General features: G+C 40.3%; 2 protein-coding genes and 1 long non-coding RNA gene across 3 annotated transcripts; 2 read left to right on the top strand and 1 right to left on the bottom strand.

The window, feature by feature from the left end:
• The first annotated feature begins 6,712 nt into the window (after window positions 1-6,712).
• Window positions 6,713-7,371, top strand: LOC146564445 (uncharacterized). Its single transcript, XR_014894431.1, has 2 exons — window positions 6,713-7,172; window positions 7,265-7,371. It is a non-coding gene; the product is annotated as an uncharacterized LOC146564445 (long non-coding RNA).
• Window positions 7,372-8,503: 1,132 nt separating this feature from the next.
• LOC146564444 (uncharacterized) lies at window positions 8,504-13,277 on the top strand. Its single transcript, XM_085292241.1, has 4 exons — window positions 8,504-9,561; window positions 10,155-10,262; window positions 10,847-13,078; window positions 13,171-13,277. The coding sequence occupies exons 1-2, from the start codon at window positions 8,523-8,525 to the stop codon at window positions 10,190-10,192; spliced, it is 1,077 nt and encodes a 358-aa protein (XP_085148367.1). The 5' UTR covers window positions 8,504-8,522; the 3' UTR covers window positions 10,193-10,262; window positions 10,847-13,078; window positions 13,171-13,277.
• A 2,961-nt stretch (window positions 13,278-16,238) lies between these two features.
• LOC146564443 (serum amyloid P-component-like) lies at window positions 16,239-20,270 on the bottom strand. Its single transcript, XM_085292244.1, has 5 exons — window positions 19,958-20,270; window positions 19,748-19,802; window positions 18,232-18,334; window positions 17,846-18,143; window positions 16,239-17,414 (listed from the first exon to the last, which is right to left on the bottom strand). The coding sequence occupies exons 2-5, from the start codon at window positions 19,800-19,802 to the stop codon at window positions 17,196-17,198; spliced, it is 675 nt and encodes a 224-aa protein (XP_085148370.1). The 5' UTR covers window positions 19,958-20,270; the 3' UTR covers window positions 16,239-17,195.
• Between the last annotated feature and the right edge of the window lie 78 nt (window positions 20,271-20,348).

Below are 20,348 nucleotides of genomic sequence, written 5' to 3'. Positions count from 1 at the left end.
GGTGTAACTGGTCCTCAGGTATTCATACATTGAAGCATCTTTGTATATATCTGTGCCCAAGACATTGCTACTGTTTAGAATATGCAATATATCAAACTACTACAATACTACTCTTTCATAATTTATAACTTCATAAAAAAGTTCCATATTTTTCTAAAGCAATTGTAGTCTGCATCAAATTTTAATGGCTTCATCTATTGCTCATGCTCTACCTCCATCAAGTTTCAGGAAATTTAGCTAAGCATTTTTCCCCCAATCTTATCTTGCTGAAAGACAAAGAGAAAGATAAACATACAAAAACAGAAGAAAATGACTTTTCTGTGACGGTTCTGGGAATCGACTCTGTATTTGTAAAACATTTGTTATTAACAAGATTTAAATGCAAAATGGGTGTTCTTATCAGTTTCTCAACACAAGAGGGAATGTTTCATTCTCATAAATGTTATCACAAAGTAAAAAAAGACTCTAATACTACAGAGGTAGCAGTAGGAGGTGTGGTATTTTATCAACAAGAACCATACTATCATAATGAAAATAACAGATAAATAATAATAACTAGCTAAGCCAAAGGCTGCATTTTGAATTAGGCCTCAGTGAGGCCTGGCATCTGTGAGAGAGGATGACAAATAAAGAATGAGGAAGGGAAGAGCAAGAACGAACATATATGCCAGCATTTACATGCCTATGATGGGAAGAGGAGTGTTTCAAGTGTGAACCTGCTTTTCAACTTCATATGAAACAATGTGAATAAACAACTGTCAACAATATAGTGTGACATAACAGACATAAAGAGGAAATGGCACGAGATGTAAGTTATTCTCTGAGAAGTTTGTTAAAACAGCATTTGTATGGTGCAGCAGAGGACAACACTAAGCAGTGACCTGCATAAAGAGCCTTAGGCAACTGTCAGAGTGTCAGACTTTACCTTGTAACCACTGAGCTGCTGTGCAGAAATTTGGCAATGAAAAACATAAAATGTAACAGCCTGTCAGTAAAACCACAAGCCATGATGGTGATGAAACGGTGAACAAAATATTAATTATACCTATTATCTTGATGGTAATATTCCTTCATATAAGGGAATCATGATTTCACTACACACAATAGTTTTATTTTCCCTCTGTGCGTGCAGAAGTCTGGTGAATTACATTTATGTCTAGGAAACATTTTTAAGTAAAACTGGGGAATGACAAAAATCCTAAAAACCTTTTTGTGCCATGTAAAATAAATCCGTTTGCATGACTGGTTCGTCTTGTATGTGGGATGTTTTACAGGGTGAAAAAAGTTAAAACTACTACTACTGAAATGAAGACCACAAGCGCACATACACATGCACAGGGCTACATCAGGGTTTTTAAAAACAGTAATGTCCTTGACACAGAGCTGAATACAGCCACTATTAAGTAAAAAAAAAAATTAAATGATTAGAATAGTAATAATTAAAGGTAAGAAAAAATAATGAGTCTGTAGTATAAAAATGTTGCCATTTCCAAAAACATAAGGATATGTGTATGCTGAGCAAGTGAGGGATGAAATCACCATCTGACCAGTCAGTTCTTTGGATATAGTGCCACAATTCCTGCATTATCCCTCAGACCTCTTAACGTCCCTCTTAGACCTCTATATGCAGAAATCTATTTACCAGATTAGTGCAAATGCAAATGCTAGGGATGCAAGTGGTGCACTGGTACTTACACCCTCACTCAACATGAAATAAGCACACTAAAGTGAATTAAGGGTGCCCTGGTTGTATTAAGTGCACTGTTAGCCTTTGCAGTAATTTCCAGAGCTTAGTACTGCAAAATCAACAGTAAAAAACTCTAAAGGATGTTAGCAGTTTAGTACTGTAATTTGCATGTAAATGTGGGAAAATTCCATGAGATTACATTATTTTTACGGTAACTCATCGTACTCATGGAAACAGCTGTAAAATACAGCAAATGTAACAATTGGTGATGTTACTGAGATTATACTATTACACCATCCGGATTTCTGTTGTTTTCTACTGTAGATCTAAGAGTAATTACTTAAATTCTTATTCAGAGTGTATTACTATAAAATGTGATTCACTGTGAAAGTAGTATAACATATAAACTACAATATACAGCATAATTTTTAACTTAAGGAGTAAGTTGCAGCCACACTAAAATTTAATTCCTTGAACTGAATGGAACCTCATATATTAATAAATGTATTTGTTTATTCAAACAATGTGAAACATTATTAATACTATTAATTAATAGTATACTTGTAAGGTTAGCATTGTCATAGAGTCATAGAGACATTATGACATTATGCTAGTACAATTATGGTGAACAAAAAGTACATCTAAAAGTTAATTTCAAGAATACTGTTATGTACTAAAACGGGGGCCAATATAGTCCCAAGAAGCATTATTAGTATACGTACTAGGTAAGGTATACTTATTTTTTGTATGGCCAGCAACAAAAACTAATGGCTACATTTAGAGTAATGTTTAAAAATGACTTCATTTAGCAGGGTGTTCCTTTTTTTCTCTTCTTATTCTTTCTTATACTGGACCTTCATTTGTTTTGTATAAGGTGGTACTTTTTAAGACACCTCTGCCTAACTACAGTGAACTAACCTAATAATATGCTCTGGTCGTCATTTTACACAAGTTAAGGTGTCACATCCATGAAACCTACACCACTAACCAGCATCAGTACTACAACTTCACTCTCAAAATTAATAAATTCTGGGACAAGCAGAAACTGTATTTTTAGCGGTGCATTTTGTTGCAGGCCAGACTGCTATTAGATGCACTGTCCTAAAGAAATAATTCCTTTGTAGCACCACTTCGTCTTGGTTCAGAAGAGATGTCCTGGATATACATGATAATGTAACACATTACCACAGTTTAGCGCGTTGGGTTGTGTTTTTAAAGCGATTGTTACGTTTTTAAAGCTTTTTAATGTGACAGGTGCGATAGCCGACACCACACCTTCACCTGACGTACAATGTGACGTATGACGCACACGTCAACAATGGGGATAGAAAATAGAAAATATTGCTCGAGGTGGTTAATGCTCCTTTCGCTGGTTGCCAACCACCATTAAATAACAACAAGAAGAAAATATTGATCTGCTTCTCTTAGTTTTGCACGTTTAAGCCGCAATTCTCAAATAAAGCTGCAAAGCAGGAGAACAACATGGCCATCAACTATTCTGTGCCACAGATCCAGTTCGCTGCAGCACAGAGTGATGATGAAACCGTTAACATGTGCAACTTAGAAGTAGTCAGAGGCAGAGATGGGCACTGTAATCTGATTACTTTTTTCAAGTAACGAGTACAGTAAGGGATTACTATTGCAAAAACGGTAATTGGATTACCGTTACTTTCCCGTAGGAACGCTGCGTTACTGTGTTACTGCGTTACTAAAACGAGAATGTCTCACGACAGTGACATAAGCGAGTGCGCCGTTAGTGACAACAGCTGTGTGCAGATCAACATATCGATTGTGGGAGAGAGTATGAGCGTGCAGCGTTTAAAGCGTGGAAGTACTGACCTTACTTTGAGTTTGATTCCATAAAAAGTGACAAAAACATTAGCGTCCGTTGTGCGTGGGAAGAAAACTTCTTTTTACAGCGAAAAAAACCCCCTAAACTTCCAAGCACAACGAGGTAATGGGAAACTCACAGAGAAACTCGCGGATTCTTCAACTGACCGCGGCACACCTGCACCAGGGTAAACCTCCGCCTACCCTAGTCCTGCTTTACAGGTGAAAATAGAGCAACAGCACCGCAGAGTCTTTGACTTTATTTATTTTCTGCTGTGTTTTACTTGCATCTATTTGAAAGAGTGAGTGTAAACACAAAAAATATTTTATTTTATGTGCTGGAATGTGCAGAAAATAGGTTTCAATGTTAAACTAATTTATTCAAGTCAGAATGTTGCATATAATTAAATTTTTGCTTGATGCATAAAGTTAAAAGATTAAAACTGATAAAACAAGTTAAAAAAAGAGACTTTTCCATTTGATTACATTTTGTATGATGGAGTATGTAGAAAAAGTAGAATTAGGCTGAAAGATCTATCACTCTATCACCTATTCAGGTTGTAAATCGGGTTTTTAAAAAGTAACTAAGTAACTAAGTAATTAATTACTTTTGAAAATAAGTAATCAGTAAAGTAATGGGATTACTTTTTTGGGGAAGTAATCAGTAATTAGTTACTGATTACTTTTTTCAAGTAACTTGACCAACACTGGTCAGAGGTAACTGGATGTTCAATCGGGTTAAATGCAAGGTTGATTGGATTATATCTGAAGATCATATGCTATTCGTGATAACTCTGCTAGACTCCAAATTGCTCATCCATGCGGGAGTATCTCAAAATTAAATGAAACCACTTCACACTTTTTCCCTAAAACGGACTGATTAAAGTTTGATCGGAACCAAGTGTTTTTTTCACTTATTCGAGAGAAGTCCGAAATGCGTTCCTAATACTGTTTGTTTTGACTTTTAAGCTACCCTACCCGGATATTTTCATTCAAATGCTAAGACAAAATGTCAATAGCTATGAATGTGGAGAGTCAAAAGACTAGTTTGGTAATAGTTGCCGATGGATTTATGAGAATTGATAGAAACTTGGACGTTTCCAACAGGTGAACTACCGAGGTTGCGCCCAAATGCTTAAAGCTGTTAGCTGGTCAGTGTTTTCAGGTGTGCTTGTACTACCTGTACGGTGCGGAGTGCTGACTAAGTCATGTTAAACCCATTAAAGCATCGAGCTCAAATATCTTTTCATTTTTCTGCACTGTTCTCTTGTCGGCACACATTTTCTGTTTACTGAAGCCTTTTGTGAATAATTTTGATCATGTAAAAACTGGGAATTGGTCCCTATTGACAATACTCTTATTTTTTGCCATTTAGGAAAGGTAATTGGTCACTGAACTTTTACAACTATGTGTATTTCTAAATTTTGTGGCTTCAGTGCACGCAAATTTATATTGTTCAGTTTGCATGTTAAAAGCCTGCCAAGCACCCCAAGGCTGATTATGCTTGGTAAGAAGTCATTCATGAAATAGAGCTGATTAGACCATATTAAAATTTCTGTTTGGCACAGGAGCTTTTCGTGGACACAGGTATCCAGTCTCTGTTTTGTTAGCTCAAATTTCTGTAATTTCCTTTATAAACCAAGGTTGTTGGACATGTGTCTCAGTGAATCCAGCAAAGTAACAATATCAAATTTCACATTTCATATTACTGATCAACATAGTAGTCTAGCTAGACCAACAGCAGAAATACTGAACTCAATACTGTAAAGTTTAACAGCAGCACAAACTATAAACTCCTAAATAACCATACAGTTGATTCATCTCCGGTCATCTAACTGGGCTGACTCTTTGTTAGGTGTGTTTAATGTGCAGAATAATTCCCAATTATGTACAATTATAATATGTTAAAACGGACTTATGTACATAAGGCCATTAATAATTAACTGCACATAGCTATTTGCTTTATGACTATCAAGACAGTGTGAAGAAGTGAAGTACTGAAATTATTTTATGTTGCATAATGACAACATGTTGCCCCTATACATTTAAGGACAAAGTTCAATGACCGCCACCTGCTGGATGGTGAGTGCAGAGGGGCGTGTAATTGTTGAGCTGGACAAAGAGAACATCTTTGCTGATGCAATGTCAGTCTTCTTTGGTTCATTTTATGTATTGAACCTGGAATACCAGGAGTCAGCATGTGCAAGGTCTTTTGTAAGGATAAACCCTGATGAAGCGCCTTGAGGCGACTTTTGTTGTGATTTGGCGCTATATAAATAAAATAGAATTGAATTGAATTGAATTGAAGAGGGAACAAAATGTACCTCCAAGGTTGGGACAAGCAGAAGGACTGAAGCGAAAGGTTGTTCACATTAACCCTCATGTCACAACTTTCCTCCAGCGGCTTACTGAATTTGAGTGGAGAACTTCAAATTAGGTAAGTGTTTTGGCCATTTTTAGTGAATTTCTTGTATAATTTAAGTATCCAATGTGTTGTTACCTGTGTCTCCACAGATGATCCATGGCCCATGCTTTCTGGACATTTACACAAGACGAACAACAATGAAGACAAGCTCTCTTGCCATCTTGCAAGACGCTGTCTCTGTCCAATAGGTTTTTTGAGTGCAACAGTTTTGATTTTTTTCCCTTCTTTTACCCGTTTGTTAAAAATTATTTCAGCTACTTACACTTTAATTGTCACATGTATTGGCTCACCCTACAAATCAATGAACTCATTCCACAAAGCAAGATCAGGGTTCAGTGCAGGTCAGTCAAGTTCCTTCACACCACACACGCTCATCCATGTCCTTGTGGACCCTGTTTTGTGCATTGATTTGGTAGTGTGAGCCAGTATTTTGGACAAAGTGTATATAAAGGCAGAAGTGTGGGGCTTGATATTATATTCATTACAATTCAGTTTATTTGTATGGTGCCAACAAAATGAATGCCAAGGCACTTCACATTGTAGGTTTAAGACCCTACAAAATATAACTAAGAAAACCCAACACTTGAGCATATGTTGTCTGCCATGATATGGATATGACATAATATCGTTATTGTTTGTGTTACGGAGTATAGCATGGTGGGAAAGGACGGAGAGAACCCCCCCCCCCCCCCCTAAGTTTTGTTGGTTTTGTTTTTGAGTTTGTTTTGGATTAATTGCATGTTTTTGTGTTTATTTACAGTTGTTGCACCTGTGTGGGAGGGGAGATTTTACTCTAGCCCAGCTGCCAGTGAGGCGGAGTTGAATACAGGGAGCGGCTGATTGGAGTTCCTCTTTATAAAGGGGAGAGGAAGCAGGAAGTGTTGTTGTTGTTTTTAGTAGGACCTCGGTGAAGCAGGAGAGCCCCGGAGATCCAGGACAAAGTGTGCGCATTTTTAATAGAAAGGATTCTTTTTTAGCCTGGCCTGGTTTTTGCTTTTAACGAAACGGAGGACGTGGAAAGGAGGACGTATTCCTATGGAGCTGTGAGAGGACGTGCTGGAAAAGAGAGGACGTGCTGGAAAAAAAGGGACGTGTTGGAAAAGAGGAAAACGAGCACTAGACTGGAGACCTCCTGCGCCCCGATAAGAAGAACTGGACCAGCTCGGGGAAGTTTAACTGCCGGGAGGTAATGTGGAGACCCAGCCTCGAACAAAGTTAAAGCCTGAAAAGGTGGGTGGCAAACCTGTTTTAGGGAGCTGCAGGATTGATACGTGTTGGTTGCGTGTTCGTGCAGTGACCCTCTCTCCCCTGTTTGTAACTAGGCGAAGAACTCGGACCGCGGTGGTCTTTGGGCTTTGGATCCCTGGCCGGGGTTGTCTTCAGCCGGTAGTTTGCCTAGAGGAAGAACAAATAAATTTTGTGTAACCCATTGCAGTGTGTGCGTGGTGGTTTGTTGCTGGTCCCTACTAGAATTCCTATTCTTTTTGCACGGAGGCTCTCTTAACAGACCTCCCGTAACATTTGGCGTTGTCGACAGAATTTGTGACCAGTATACAAACCTACCTGCCTTAGACTGATTAATATGGCGGATGAGTTATCTGAAACCAGGAATATGGCGTCACCATTTTTTATCGGTGCGCCCTGGGTACCAAAATTTTGTGGGCTTAATACGAATTATGAAGATTGGGAGAGTCAAATTAGCGCAATGCTCCGTGCTCAAAAGTGGTCGATAGAACAGCAATGTGATTTTGTATTGAGTGCATTAGGAGGAGAATCACGACGTGAAATTCTTATTCTGGAACAAGCGGAGCGGGATACGCCAGATAAAATCTTTCTTCAGCTTAAAGAACTGTATGGGGACAAAACAGCCGTGGGTACCCTGCGTGCCATGTTTTATGAATGTAGACAAAGGACAGAAGAGCCTATTAGAAAGTTCACGTTACGCTTAAGGGAGTTGGGCCATCGCCTGCAGACAAAAGAGCCACAAGGGTTTCGGCGGGCTGACCTGCACCTGCGTGATCAGTTTGTCTTGGGTCTTAGGGAGGGTGAGATACAGCGTGATCTGCGGCGTTTATTAAGGCACGATCCTGACCTCTCATTTGAACAGGTGCGTAAAGAGGCTCTGCAATTGGAAGCGGATGCGCTGTATGGCGTACATGAGGACTCCGCTTGTGCTGTAGTAAGAGGGGATTTAAAGTGGCAGGATACTCTGAATTGGAGAGATAAGTTTAAAGTGGAGATCCTTGCAGAAATGAAGGAGCAAATTATGGATCTCAAAAATACTCTTCAGGAGGAGCTGAGGGAATTTGTCCGACCAGCACCAATGCCACGGACGTTTTCAGCTCCTAGAGGTGAGCGAGAAAGGTGGAACCTTAGTTCCCCTCAATATAGGGGAGGTGTTGAAGTGTCCGAGCCACCCCCGGTGACAAAGCAAACCCCACAGTTAGTGGAGCGACCACGGCACAAGTGGGATGAGCATGGGCAGCCTATTTGTAGTAGGTGTGGAGTTAGTGGACACATGGCAAGAGAGTGTCGGGGCACTTCATCTCAGATGGCTTTAAACGAGTAAATCCAGTCGCTATGGGCCAGGTGATTGGAAAGGATGATAGTGGTCCAACTCAGTTAAACCACCCTCAATTTTTAGGGGCATGCCGTCAAGTAGAAGTATTCATTGATGGTAAAGAAGTGACATTTTTGCTGGATACTGGGTCTAATGTAACATTAATGCCACAAGCCTGTTTTAGGAGATTGTTTGGTGAACAGGAGCTGGGGAAAGAGAGTGATCTTAATTGGCTAAAGCTGAAGGCCGCGAATGGATTGGCTATTCCTTACGTGGGCTATGTGTTAGCTGAAGTACAGGTGGGAGACATTACCCTGAAAGATATGGGAATTGTGATTTCAAAGGACGACCCCAATAATTCTAATGCATTACCTATATTAGGTATGAACATCATCGTTCCATGTTGGGATGTGTTTTTTTTGAAACCTCAGACGCAGACCCAGACCTGGCCTGTTGGCTCGACTGTAGACGCTCAACAAGCGTGGGCATCTGCTTTTCAGGACTGTCAAAGAATTCAGGCAGCTGTCCCCGTACCACAAGTAGGGACCCTGCGACCCGCTTACCGCCACCCGGTGAAGATCCCTGAGCACAGTGAGCAGGTGATTTGGGCTAGGGCCCCACAGACACTGAGGAAAGGACAATGTATCTTGGTGGAGCCATTGGAAGGGCCTAGTACAGTTGCCGTTGCTCGATCGCTAGGAACTGTCTATAGAGGCCGGGTCCCCATCAAAGTAAGGAATCTCAATCCTTTTCCTATTACGTTACGACGTTATGAGGCCCTGGCTACATTCTCCACGGAAAATGTCGACATTCAGGAACCTTTTGAAGTCACGTTTGAGCAAACCAGGCCAGGCATCGTTGAAGTGGGCGTATCCCAGGTGAGCTCGGAACCATCTGGTAAAGCTCCTCACATTGAAGTTATGACACAAGGGCGGTCGAATCTATCTATGGAGGAGCAGGAAAAGTTAAATGGTCTCTTGAGGAAGTGGGGCGATGTGTTTGCTGCCGACGAAGAGGATTATGGCCACACAGATGTAATTACGCACTCTATTCCGACAGGTATGGCACCTCCTATTAGAGAGCGGTATAGGCCAATCCCCCCTAAAATGTATCAGGAAGTGCGAGAATTGCTGAATAATATGATTCGATCAGGGGTGGTGCGAGAGAGTACAAGTCCCTGGGCAGCACCCATTGTCCTGGTAAGGAAAAAGAATGGGGAATTGAGATTTTGTGTGGATTACCGCAAGTTGAATGCAGTGACACATAAAGACGCCCATCCATTACCTAGAATTGAAGAGACCTTGACGATGCTGACTAAATCAAAATACTACTCCACCCTTGATCTAGCAAGTGGGTATTGGCAAGTGAAAGTTTCTGAAGCTGACAGGGAAAAAACTGCATTTTGTACTCCTTTTGGCTTGTATGAGTTTGAAAGAATGCCTTTTGGATTGTGTAATGCTCCAGCAACATTTCAAAGGTTGATGCAGAGTTGTTTGGGAAGTCAAATCACAGAGTCCGCTTTTGTCTATCTGGATGATGTGATAGTATATTCACCGGATTTTGACAGCCACCTAGAACATCTGCAGGCAGTGTTTGCAAGATTGAAGAGCTATGGGCTGAAGTTGCGACCTGATAAATGTGTTCTTTTCCAGCAACAGGTGAAGTTCCTGGGTCACCTGGTGAACAGTGAGGGTGTGGCTCCGGACCCTGATAAGATTGCCGCTGTACAGAAGTGGCCGGCCCCGCAGACTATTCATCAGGTGCGTTCCTTCTTGGGCTTTGCCGGTTATTATCGGCGGTTCATTGCAGGGTTTGCGGGTGTTGCTAGGCCTCTTAACTCGCTGCTAGTGGGAGTACCGAAGAATAAAAAACAGAATATCCCCATAAATTGGGATGAGGATTGTCAGCAGTCCTTTGATCTTCTGAAGCAGAAATTGCTCGAGGCTCCTATTTTAGCTTTTGCTGATTTCAGATTACCCTTCCGGCTTTATACGGATGCCAGTAAAGTGGGCCTTGGTGCAGTACTGTCTCAAGTACAAGATGGGAAGGAATGTGTGATAGCCTATGCTAGCAGAAGCTTAGCACCCGCCGAAAGGGATGATGCAAACTATAGCTCCTTTAAACTGGAGCTGCTCGCTTTGAAGTGGGCGGTGACTGAGAAATTTAAAGATTATCTATGGGGGTCTCTGTTCACAGTTTATACTGATAATAATCCATTGGTCCATTTATCGACTTCCAAAGTGGGCGCAGTGGAACAACGGTGGGTAGCCAAGCTCGCAAATTATCAATTTGATATTAAGTATCGGCCTGGCCAGGAAAATGTGAATGCTGATGTTCTGTCTAGAATGCCATTGCAGGTGCAACCCCAGGATTTGGTGCCTCCACAGAGGGTGGACGAAAAAGCATGGGTTCAGGCTGTGAACATCGATTGGGATCCAGGATGCTGGCAAGGCTTACAAGAGCAGGACCCCACGCTGCATAGAGTGAGATACTACATGGCCCGAGGAAAGATGCCATCTGGGGAGGAAAGACGCCAGGAGCCTACTGCAGTCTTAAACTACATGAAACAATGGTCACGGCTGGAGTTGTTGGAGGGTGTTCTGGTCCGCAGGGGGGTGGATTCCAACACCTGTGAGGCGTACTACCAAATCCTTGTTCCTTTGGAGGAACAGCAACCAACATGGAAGGCTTTCCATGAAAGGAATGGTCATTTGGGGGTGGCAAAGACACTTTCGATGCTGCGCCGTAGTTTTTATTGGCTTCAAATGGAGAAGAGAGTGCGGGACTGGACAACATCCTGTGAACGGTGTGTACGTCATAAAGGTCGTGGTGACGGTCAGGCCCCACTTAGTCCTGTTCTTACACACGCACCTCTCCAAACCGTGGCAGTTGATTTCCTGACATTAGGTAGACCGGCAGACTCATACCAGTACATTTTGGTCGCCACTGATTTGTTTACAAAGTATGCTTGGGCAATACCTACCAGGGACCAGACCGCTGCAACTACAGCGAAGATGTTGTTGAAACATATTATTCAGCCAATTGGATGCCCAGAACAACTGCACTCGGATCAAGGTGCTAATTTCGAGTCCGCCCTCATAAAGGAGCTCTGTCAGTATTATAATTGTCGGAAAAGTCGAACTACTGCCTATCATCCTCAGGGAAATGGGGCCTGTGAACGTTTCAATCAGACATTAATAAATATGCTGTCCACCCTAGAGGAAGAGAGGCGGACTCGGTGGGTACAATGTTTGCCCGAACTGCTCCAGGCTTATAATAACTCTGTCCATGCGTCTACAGGTTACACCCCCCATTACCTGATGTTTGGATGGAATGCTCGTCTGCCAGGCGAGCTGTTTATGGGGACGAAGAGACCCATGGAGTCAACCACGACGCAGGAGTGGGTGAGGAGACATCATGAGCGCTTGAGGCTGGCATACCAGATGGTGGAAAAGAACAGCCAGAAGGCTGCAGGCCGGATGAAGGACAGGTATGATGTTGGGGCTAGGGCAGCACCATTGCTCCCGGGGGAAAGGGTTCTAGTCCATACGACAAGAAGGGACGGACAGGGTAAACTGGCAGCACACTGGGAGGAAGAGATCCAAATTGTAGTTGGCCAGCCAAACCCTATGAACCCAGTCTACAGAGTTCGGCCAGAAGGTAAAGATGGGCCTGTTAGAGTGGTCCATCGTAATCGCCTGCGCATATGTACTTTCTTGCCTTCCGTCAATGATAAAACAGGAGGTGGCGCCTTAGAACCAGGAACGGCAGCTGCGCATGATATAGCGACAGCCTCAGACCAGTGGTTACTTCTATGGAGTATGGCACAGCAGATGCCAGGGCCAGGTCACTATCCGTCCTCCAACAAGTCCGCCCCTGCAACTCAGGAGGGTTTAAGGAGATCTGCCCGTGAAAATCTCGGGAAGCCCCCACCTCGATATACTTAGTAGAGTGCCCGAGGACGGGCTAGGAAAAAGTTGGGGTGGGTGTTACAGAGTATAGCATGGTGGGAAAGGACGGAGAGAAACCCCCCCCCCCCTAAGTTTTGTTGGTTTTGTTTTTGAGTTTGTTTTGGATTAATTGCATGTTTTTGTGTTTATTTACGGTTGTTGCACCTGTGTGGGAGGGGAGATTTTACTCTAGCCCAGCTGCCAGTGAGGCGGAGTTGAATACAGGGAGCGGCTGATTGGAGTTCCTCTTTATAAAGGGGAGAGGAAGCAGGAAGTGTTGTTGTTGTTTTTAGTAGGACCTCGGTGAAGCAGGAGAGCCCCGGAGATCCAGGACAAAGTGTGCGCATTTTTAATAGAAAGGATTCTTTTTTAGCCTGGCCTGGTTTTTGCTTTTAACGAAACGGAGGACGTGGAAAGGAGGACGTATTCCTATGGAGCTGTGAGAGGACGTGCTGGAAAAGAGAGGACGTGCTGGAAAAAAAGGGACGTGTTGGAAAAGAGGAAAACGAGCACTAGACTGGAGACCTCCTGCGCCCCGATAAGAAGAACTGGACCAGCTCGGGGAAGTTTAACTGCCGGGAGGTAATGTGGAGACCCAGCCTCGAACAAAGTTAAAGCCTGAAAAGGTGGGTGGCAAACCTGTTTTAGGGAGCTGCAGGATTGATACGTGTTGGTTGCGTGTTCGTGCAGTGACCCTCTCTCCCCTGTTTGTAACTAGGCGAAGAACTCGGACCGCGGTGGTCTTTGGGCTTTGGATCCCTGGCCGGGGTTGTCTTCAGCCGGTAGTTTGCCTAGAGGAAGAACAAATAAATTTTGTGTAACCCATTGCAGTGTGTGCGTGGTGGTTTGTTGCTGGTCCCTACTAGAATTCCTATTCTTTTTGCACGGAGGCTCTCTTAACAGACCTCCCGTAACATTTGTACAACCATCTGAGAAAATAATGGATTACATGGTTTAGTAAAAACAAATGCTTCCTCAATGAAAATATGTTTTCAGTTCTTTTCAGTTTTTGATTTTGGAAATGTGTATTTCAGCAGGGAAAAATCAGAATTGAAATAAAGTGGTGTAAAGCACATGAATTATATTTTGTTTGTGAGTGTCTATGTATCTATCCATCCATCCATCCAATTTTTTTGGAACCCTCCAGTCTCTTACAGTATGTTACTGTTAACTGAAATTACGGTAAATTGCGACCTGTTAAACAGCAAACGACCGCCTGTTGGGACACGGTATCCTCTAGCAGAGATGAATATTTTTGGTACTGATGATGCGTGATAACGGTAAGTTACTGGTTAATATATTGCAGTTTATTACCTTGCAGCGGGCTTACAGTGACATACCGTGAATAAACGGTAGTATACCAATTTCTTAATCACAGTATGATGTTACTTTGTTGACGTAATTTACGACATAACGACATAACGGTATCTCACTGGCGTCACTGTCGCCAGTGAGATACCGTAAAAAAAGGCTACAGGTGCGTTACCATAATTTGTCCAAGAGTATTATACCACACCAGCAAAAAACGGTATCATCCTGCAGAACGGTAAGCTACCGTAACACGGCGTCATGGTATGACGCTGGCAACAGTGACGCCAGTATGTTACCGTAAAGTGGCGATGAAAAGCCTAACAGTGTGTCATATTTTAGTTCTATATCAAATTTAAAAAATAAAGAAAAACATATAGATGTGGATATTTAGTGCAAATGCACATAAAGTATGTGTGCAAAATGATCAAAAAAGTTTGTAATTCAATCCATAAAATGCACAATACCTTTTTTAAATTTGGCTGATTTCTGTTTCAAGTTAATCTCTCTGTGGACCTCTACAGCACTACCACCACACCTGCTTTATTCGGATCCCTGGAAACATTTTCTTTCTTTTTTTATGACTAGTTTCACAAACACTTTTGCAATTTCAGCCATCATGTTAAGGATCATCACTGATGTCGAGAGCTTGGTCACCATGTGTGGGCCAGAGGGCAAATAACAGTCTTCTGTGGAAGAGCCCAAAGGCAACATCAGGTAAGCAGGATTCATGTTATTTTCTGTAACATTCACAGGGCTATACAACATGTGTGTGTGTGAGAGGAAACTTAGCGCAAACAACCTGAATTGTGACATGAGACCTCATGTCTTTGTAGCTCACCGCGCACTGAAAAGACAGGAGGTTTTTTGCTATTTTTTTCTGTAAAACACAAGGAGAACCTCATATGCACAAAGACCAAAATCTGCATGCAAATGATTGAGTGCAGAGAAGATGAGAGAGAGAGGAGTCTGGTGTTACACGACAATACATGCAGCACCTTTTTTGCCCAAAGCTCAACATTTAGCCACTGAGATCGCATTATCTAGCATCTAACAATATTACCTGCACACACAATTTACAATCCCTTTGCACCAACTTGGATTGAATTATTCTTCTATTATTCATTTCAGCCTATTTCCTGGGTGCACTATTGTGTTTGTGGCTGTTTTCAGGCAAACATAAAAACAAACATCTTAGAAAATCGAAGTTTTTTCTTTTCAAAGTTCTTAAAAATGAGGCAGACCTGAGTTTTTATTTCCCTATTGTTGTTAGGATGCCTGGGTCGTTGACCCAGGGTTTTTGAGTTTATTATATTATTTATAATTTCTAGTCTTTGGGTTTTTGTTAGAGTCATGTCTTATGGTTTGTTTTAATGTGTAATCCTTAGTTGCTGTCTCCCCTGTCCGCTATATCCCCGTTTCCACTCAGTGTCTGTGTCTGCCCTGGTCCCACGTCTCTGTTCCCTCTGTTGTAGTGCCTGCATGTGAGTCTGTCTTTGTTCAGTCTGTGTTATGTGTTTCCTGTTTTACTTTGAAGGTCTCTGTCTTATCTCAGTGTGTTCAGTTTACGCTTCCTTGTCTCGTCAGTTCTGATTTGCCCCAGCTGTGTTTCCCTCCTGTTGTCCATTCCCTGATTGCTCCCTCTATGTATTTAAGCCCTGTGTTTCAGTTTGTCATTGTTGCGATTTACCCTTATTTTGCTGTGTGTTCTGTCCTTGGAGTCTCAGTTTTGTTACTTTTTGGAGTTCAGCATTAAAGCTGTATTTAAGTTCACCTTTGATTTCTGTGAGTCTGCATTTTGGGTCCTTCATATCACCACCCCTGCGTGCACACAGCCTTCACATAACAATTGTAGATATATAAATTTATATTACATTATGACCTCAGCCTTTATGACCCTAAACTTCAATAAGTAGTAAAGGCAGAACGATTTGCAGCATTTTAGCTTTCACTTCTAGCTTTACATGTTTCTACAGTAATATCACCTTGGTGATTGTGTTTATTTTGTGTTCACATGTAAAAACTAAAACAAAGAACAAAGATTGATGCGGGTCCTCAGGGATTTGTGTTGGTGTATTGAACTGTAGGTTTATATTGTTAACTGGTAATTGCGTGACAATTTATTTCAGGTCATTTTACAAAGTAATGTGAAAGTAATGATTACTGTAATGAATTACTTTTCAATTATTATAATTTTAATATTCTTTTTATTTAATTTTTTATTATAATTTCCACTGAGCTCACTGCATGATGTTTGGTATTGTTAGATTATCTCCGGCAAGTTTGGACTTAATCTTCTCATTCTTTCACAGTACGATAAAGGTAAAAGGTTGAAGGATTTTGTGCACATATACTGTGGCTGCTGATATAAATGGTTCATTTTTCATTGCATTCACTGTCTCTTATTAACCCCGATTATTTTGTCCCCGTGATAGAACAGAGAAAATCGACTCATAGTGTGTTAAAACATTTATATTTCTTTTTATTCAATCATCTTTGGGAAGAGAGAGACCCCTGCACAGCCCAAATGCCAGTTGCAGGATCTCTAACATTAGAATCATAAACTGTGCCTCATATAGGTTTTATTTTGGTACTTTACACGTCACACAGCTTCAAACATTGCTTATATGGCAAAGTTCCTCTTTTCTGTGTCTTATCTATTAATATGCCTGTGCACTAAAACTTCCTGTTTTTCAGTCTGGCTGAGCACTTTGTGAGTCAAAAGTGGCCTTGCTCTACAAGCCTTCATTATTAAAGTACATAAAACAATATAATAGGAAAATAAGGATACTAAGGATATTGATTTCATGACACTCTTCAACAATGAGACCTCTGGCCATGGTCCACTAATATGGTGTTTATAACACCACCCAGTTCTCCTGCTTTTTTTGTGATTGTCCAGTAAAAGTGTTGAATTATCATACTATTACAAAAGACATACATATGAAATTAATGCATATTGAATATAATTTAAATGTTATTATAAAAAGCAAAACTTCTTGCTTTGATCATGCCTCCAGTACACAATTAGTAAAAAAAAACATACATAGATAATTGAAATGGAAAACAGTAACACAATTTGTTATAAAAAGATAACATATTTGTCAAAAATTATTTCAACACTGAGCATTTTCAAAAATATGCTGTAAAATTTTACGTCAGTAATGCAGCACTCACTATACAACAAAAAGATCAAAGAAACAGTGCAGTTACGCCAAAAAATTATCAGACAAATATAAAAAACAAAGAAATAGTGTCGAAAAGTAAAAATTCTTAAAAAAAGACTTGATTTTAGATATATACATTTACATTGCAACACAGACAGTAAAGTTTTTGTACTTTTTCAGAAAATTAAAATTTAAACCTTTGACTTAAACATAAAATCCAACTTCAGATATTGATTTTTAAAATCTTATAAGAATTCAGAATTCTTGCCTATTGACACAACTCTTGTTTGTTTTCTATCAGCACTCTTCCAACTGTCTGAAACTCAAACGCATACCAGTTCAGCACATTGCCTGCTGTGAAGCTCAGATTATTCGAGTAGTTCTGGATCTCACAGGAGGAAAGGGTGCGGTCCCACATGTGGACATCGGACATCATGCCAACAAAGGACTGATTGATGTCAAATCCCCCACCATGGGTATCCTGATCCTGAGAAATAGCAAAGCGTTTAATTAGAAGATGTATTGTTATATTTTGATATACCTAACTGTATGGTCTCAAGCAAAATCATCTACAGTTAGACATCAGTCAAGCTGTAATCACTGGCTAAAAACAGTTTGGTGATATCACTGACACATCTTTAAATTGTATGATCTAATAAACTTTGAGTATTTCATTTATGTGTTTTAGTATTCAAATGTATAATTTCTTCTAGCCCCAGAGTATATTATACATATATTGGATGTAACATGTAGCCCACAAAACATACTCTAAATATAAACGCTCTTATGCCGCAATGAACCACATGTCCATGAACATGAACAAATGGATCAAATTTTGAATTTGTATTATATTTGTCAGTGTCTGTTTGTTTGAAGATAAAGTAAAAGCTTTCTATGTGTGGTGCTTTGTAAAGGTACCTGTCCTAAGACAATGATAATGGGTCCATTGATGTTGGATCCAGAGCTGGTGAATTTTCTACTTGAGGGGACTCCATCGACCCACAGCTGCACGAGTCCAGAGGTAGCGTTCCAAGTGGAACAAATAGAATGCCATGTGTTCAACTTGTAGGCAATCCCTTCAACTGTATTCAACTTGCCCCTGGCCCACAGTTCAAATAAGCCATTTGCAGCTTTCTTGAATATCAGGAAGTTATTGGCAGCAGAGGGTGTAGCCAGAGAGAACAAGGAATGGTCTCTATTGAGGTCAGTAAAGGACCTAAAAGCAGTGAAAAATGGATTTAATAGTCTGATATGCGGTAGTTACATGTTTCTTTATTTAATTCAGTTTGTTTAATTAAAAATACCTGAAACACACGGTTACAGCCTTCAGATCTTGTCTTGATGTAGTCACCCTCACATGAGCTGTATTGGTTTGTTGTGGGAAGGTGAATATTTTATTTGCCAGATCTTTAAAAAAATAGAGAAACATATGAATAATGCAAATAGAAAAGGAAGTAATAAGCAGCATACTATAATAAAAATGAATTAATAAAAGAATATTTGAGAAAATCTAAAATCAAAACAGAAGAATGATTTTTGTTGAAGCTGTTTGTCTTTACGGCAAAGTTTGCCCTCCACAGAGCAACAGCACTAGTGCAGCTAATGCTTCACAATACAACAACACTTCACATTCACATTAAATATTAACTATAGGAATTCTGTTCCTGAGAAATGGCCGAGAGATGAATTAGCAGGTGTATTTCACTCTTATGTTTTTATGACAGATGACAAAAAGTCTAATAGAAGAATAATGAGCTTTTTTTGGAAAACATATTGCAGACATGCAATGATTTATGCAATATGATTTTTCATTTATGCAATATTTTATCATTACCAATGCGCATTCAAATGAAATGTATACAAATTTAATTGGTAGTGAAAATGTTAAATGCAACCTTTAAAAGCTCGAATTTTCCCTCCATAATACCTGCCCATATCTGTGTGCCCTGAAACATTCTAGCTGGAAACTCAGATCACTGCATATTAATATTTGCCATTGTTTGATTATTTCTGACATATTTGGAATTAATCCCTGCCTCTAACACTAAGTATCAAATGAATTTTAATTTTTTTTTTACAATAATAGGTATAGAATTTGAAAGGAAAGAAAATTGGTTTAGCCATAAGTTTTGCCAAGTGAACGTAAGGTGTGGTGTTTAAACATATTCTGTCTCTTGTCATCGTAAGCTGTGTAGCAGGCAGTCTATGGACCCAAATGCAGGACTGAGATGCAGTATTAAACCCGAAGGCGGCAGTTTTTATTCACTGGCAGAAAAGGAACTGAGAAACACAATACTTGAGCACTAGAAAATAAAACCAAAACTCAAACTAGGAAGGATGATCTAAACTGGGAGTTCATGACGAGACCAAGGGAAGCGAAACTAGAAACTCTAACATGAAATAGGACTTTCAAAGTAAAACAGGAAGCACACGACAGGCACAGACTTGACACTGAGCTAAACCTACACTGAACACGAGGACACAGGAACAAAAATTTACAGAACATAGAAGAACTTGAGTGCTAGAAATACAAAACTAGAAGTCATAAGCCACCATAATGAAATCCAAGACCAAAAATAATAATACAAAAAACTGAAACACCAGGTCACCGACCCAGGACCGTGACATCTATTCCTGCTTTCCTTTTGAATAAGGATGAAGGAGTATATATCTAAAATGGTAAACATGGACACCTCTAATGTTAGTATTTATCAACACAGTAGGCTACACACTCTAAGTCTAATACACCTTCATTGTTATTAATTTTGGTTGCATATGTTAAATACTTGATAATTAAGATAAAAAAAAAATAGAAGGTACTTTGAGGGATTGCAGTGCACGATGTCAGCATCACCAGTAGAAGCACCAGCAGCATCTACAAAGACATGCAAACATACCAATTCACATTGTTTATTGGTACTGGTGATACAAACAAATCTGATGTCACTTTCATCATCCGCACCACAATACACGTAAAAGGGTTTCTGCACATGCAATACATTTTGTTTCAATATGAAAATCATATCTTACCTTGGATACAGTGTCAGGATAGAGCCTTCTATACTCTGGGTCCTTTTGTGAATGGTTTGTTTTTTAACAGTGCAGAATGGTTCCTTTTATACCATGGCTGCTGCTGTAAATGGTTAATTTTTTATAGCAGTCATTGTTTCTGTAAATTTCCATGTTCCTACTTCCCGCACGTGTGTTTACAACTTATGGGATTAGATCCGAGGAATCTGAAAACTTCCCCTTCACGCCTATAGCGAAGTTTGAATCAACAGTCACTAACATTCATGTCTTTGGGTTATAGAAATAAGTTAGAGTATGCGGAGTAGAGTCTGTTTTGACAATCTTGTCAATTATAAGTGACACAAAAGTGTGCATTTCATTCTTACAAATGAAACAGAGAAGAAAAAGGGGT

Source organism: Mchenga conophoros, linkage group LG11 (genome assembly GCF_057382185.1).
Source record: "Mchenga conophoros isolate Kocher_MC1m ecotype Shallow Benthic linkage group LG11, M_conophoros_male_GT1.1, whole genome shotgun sequence".
Classification (NCBI taxonomy): domain Eukaryota; kingdom Metazoa; phylum Chordata; class Actinopteri; order Cichliformes; family Cichlidae; genus Mchenga; species Mchenga conophoros.
The sequence above is the reverse complement of the archived record's forward strand: the minus strand, read 5'-3'. Positions and strand labels throughout refer to the sequence as shown.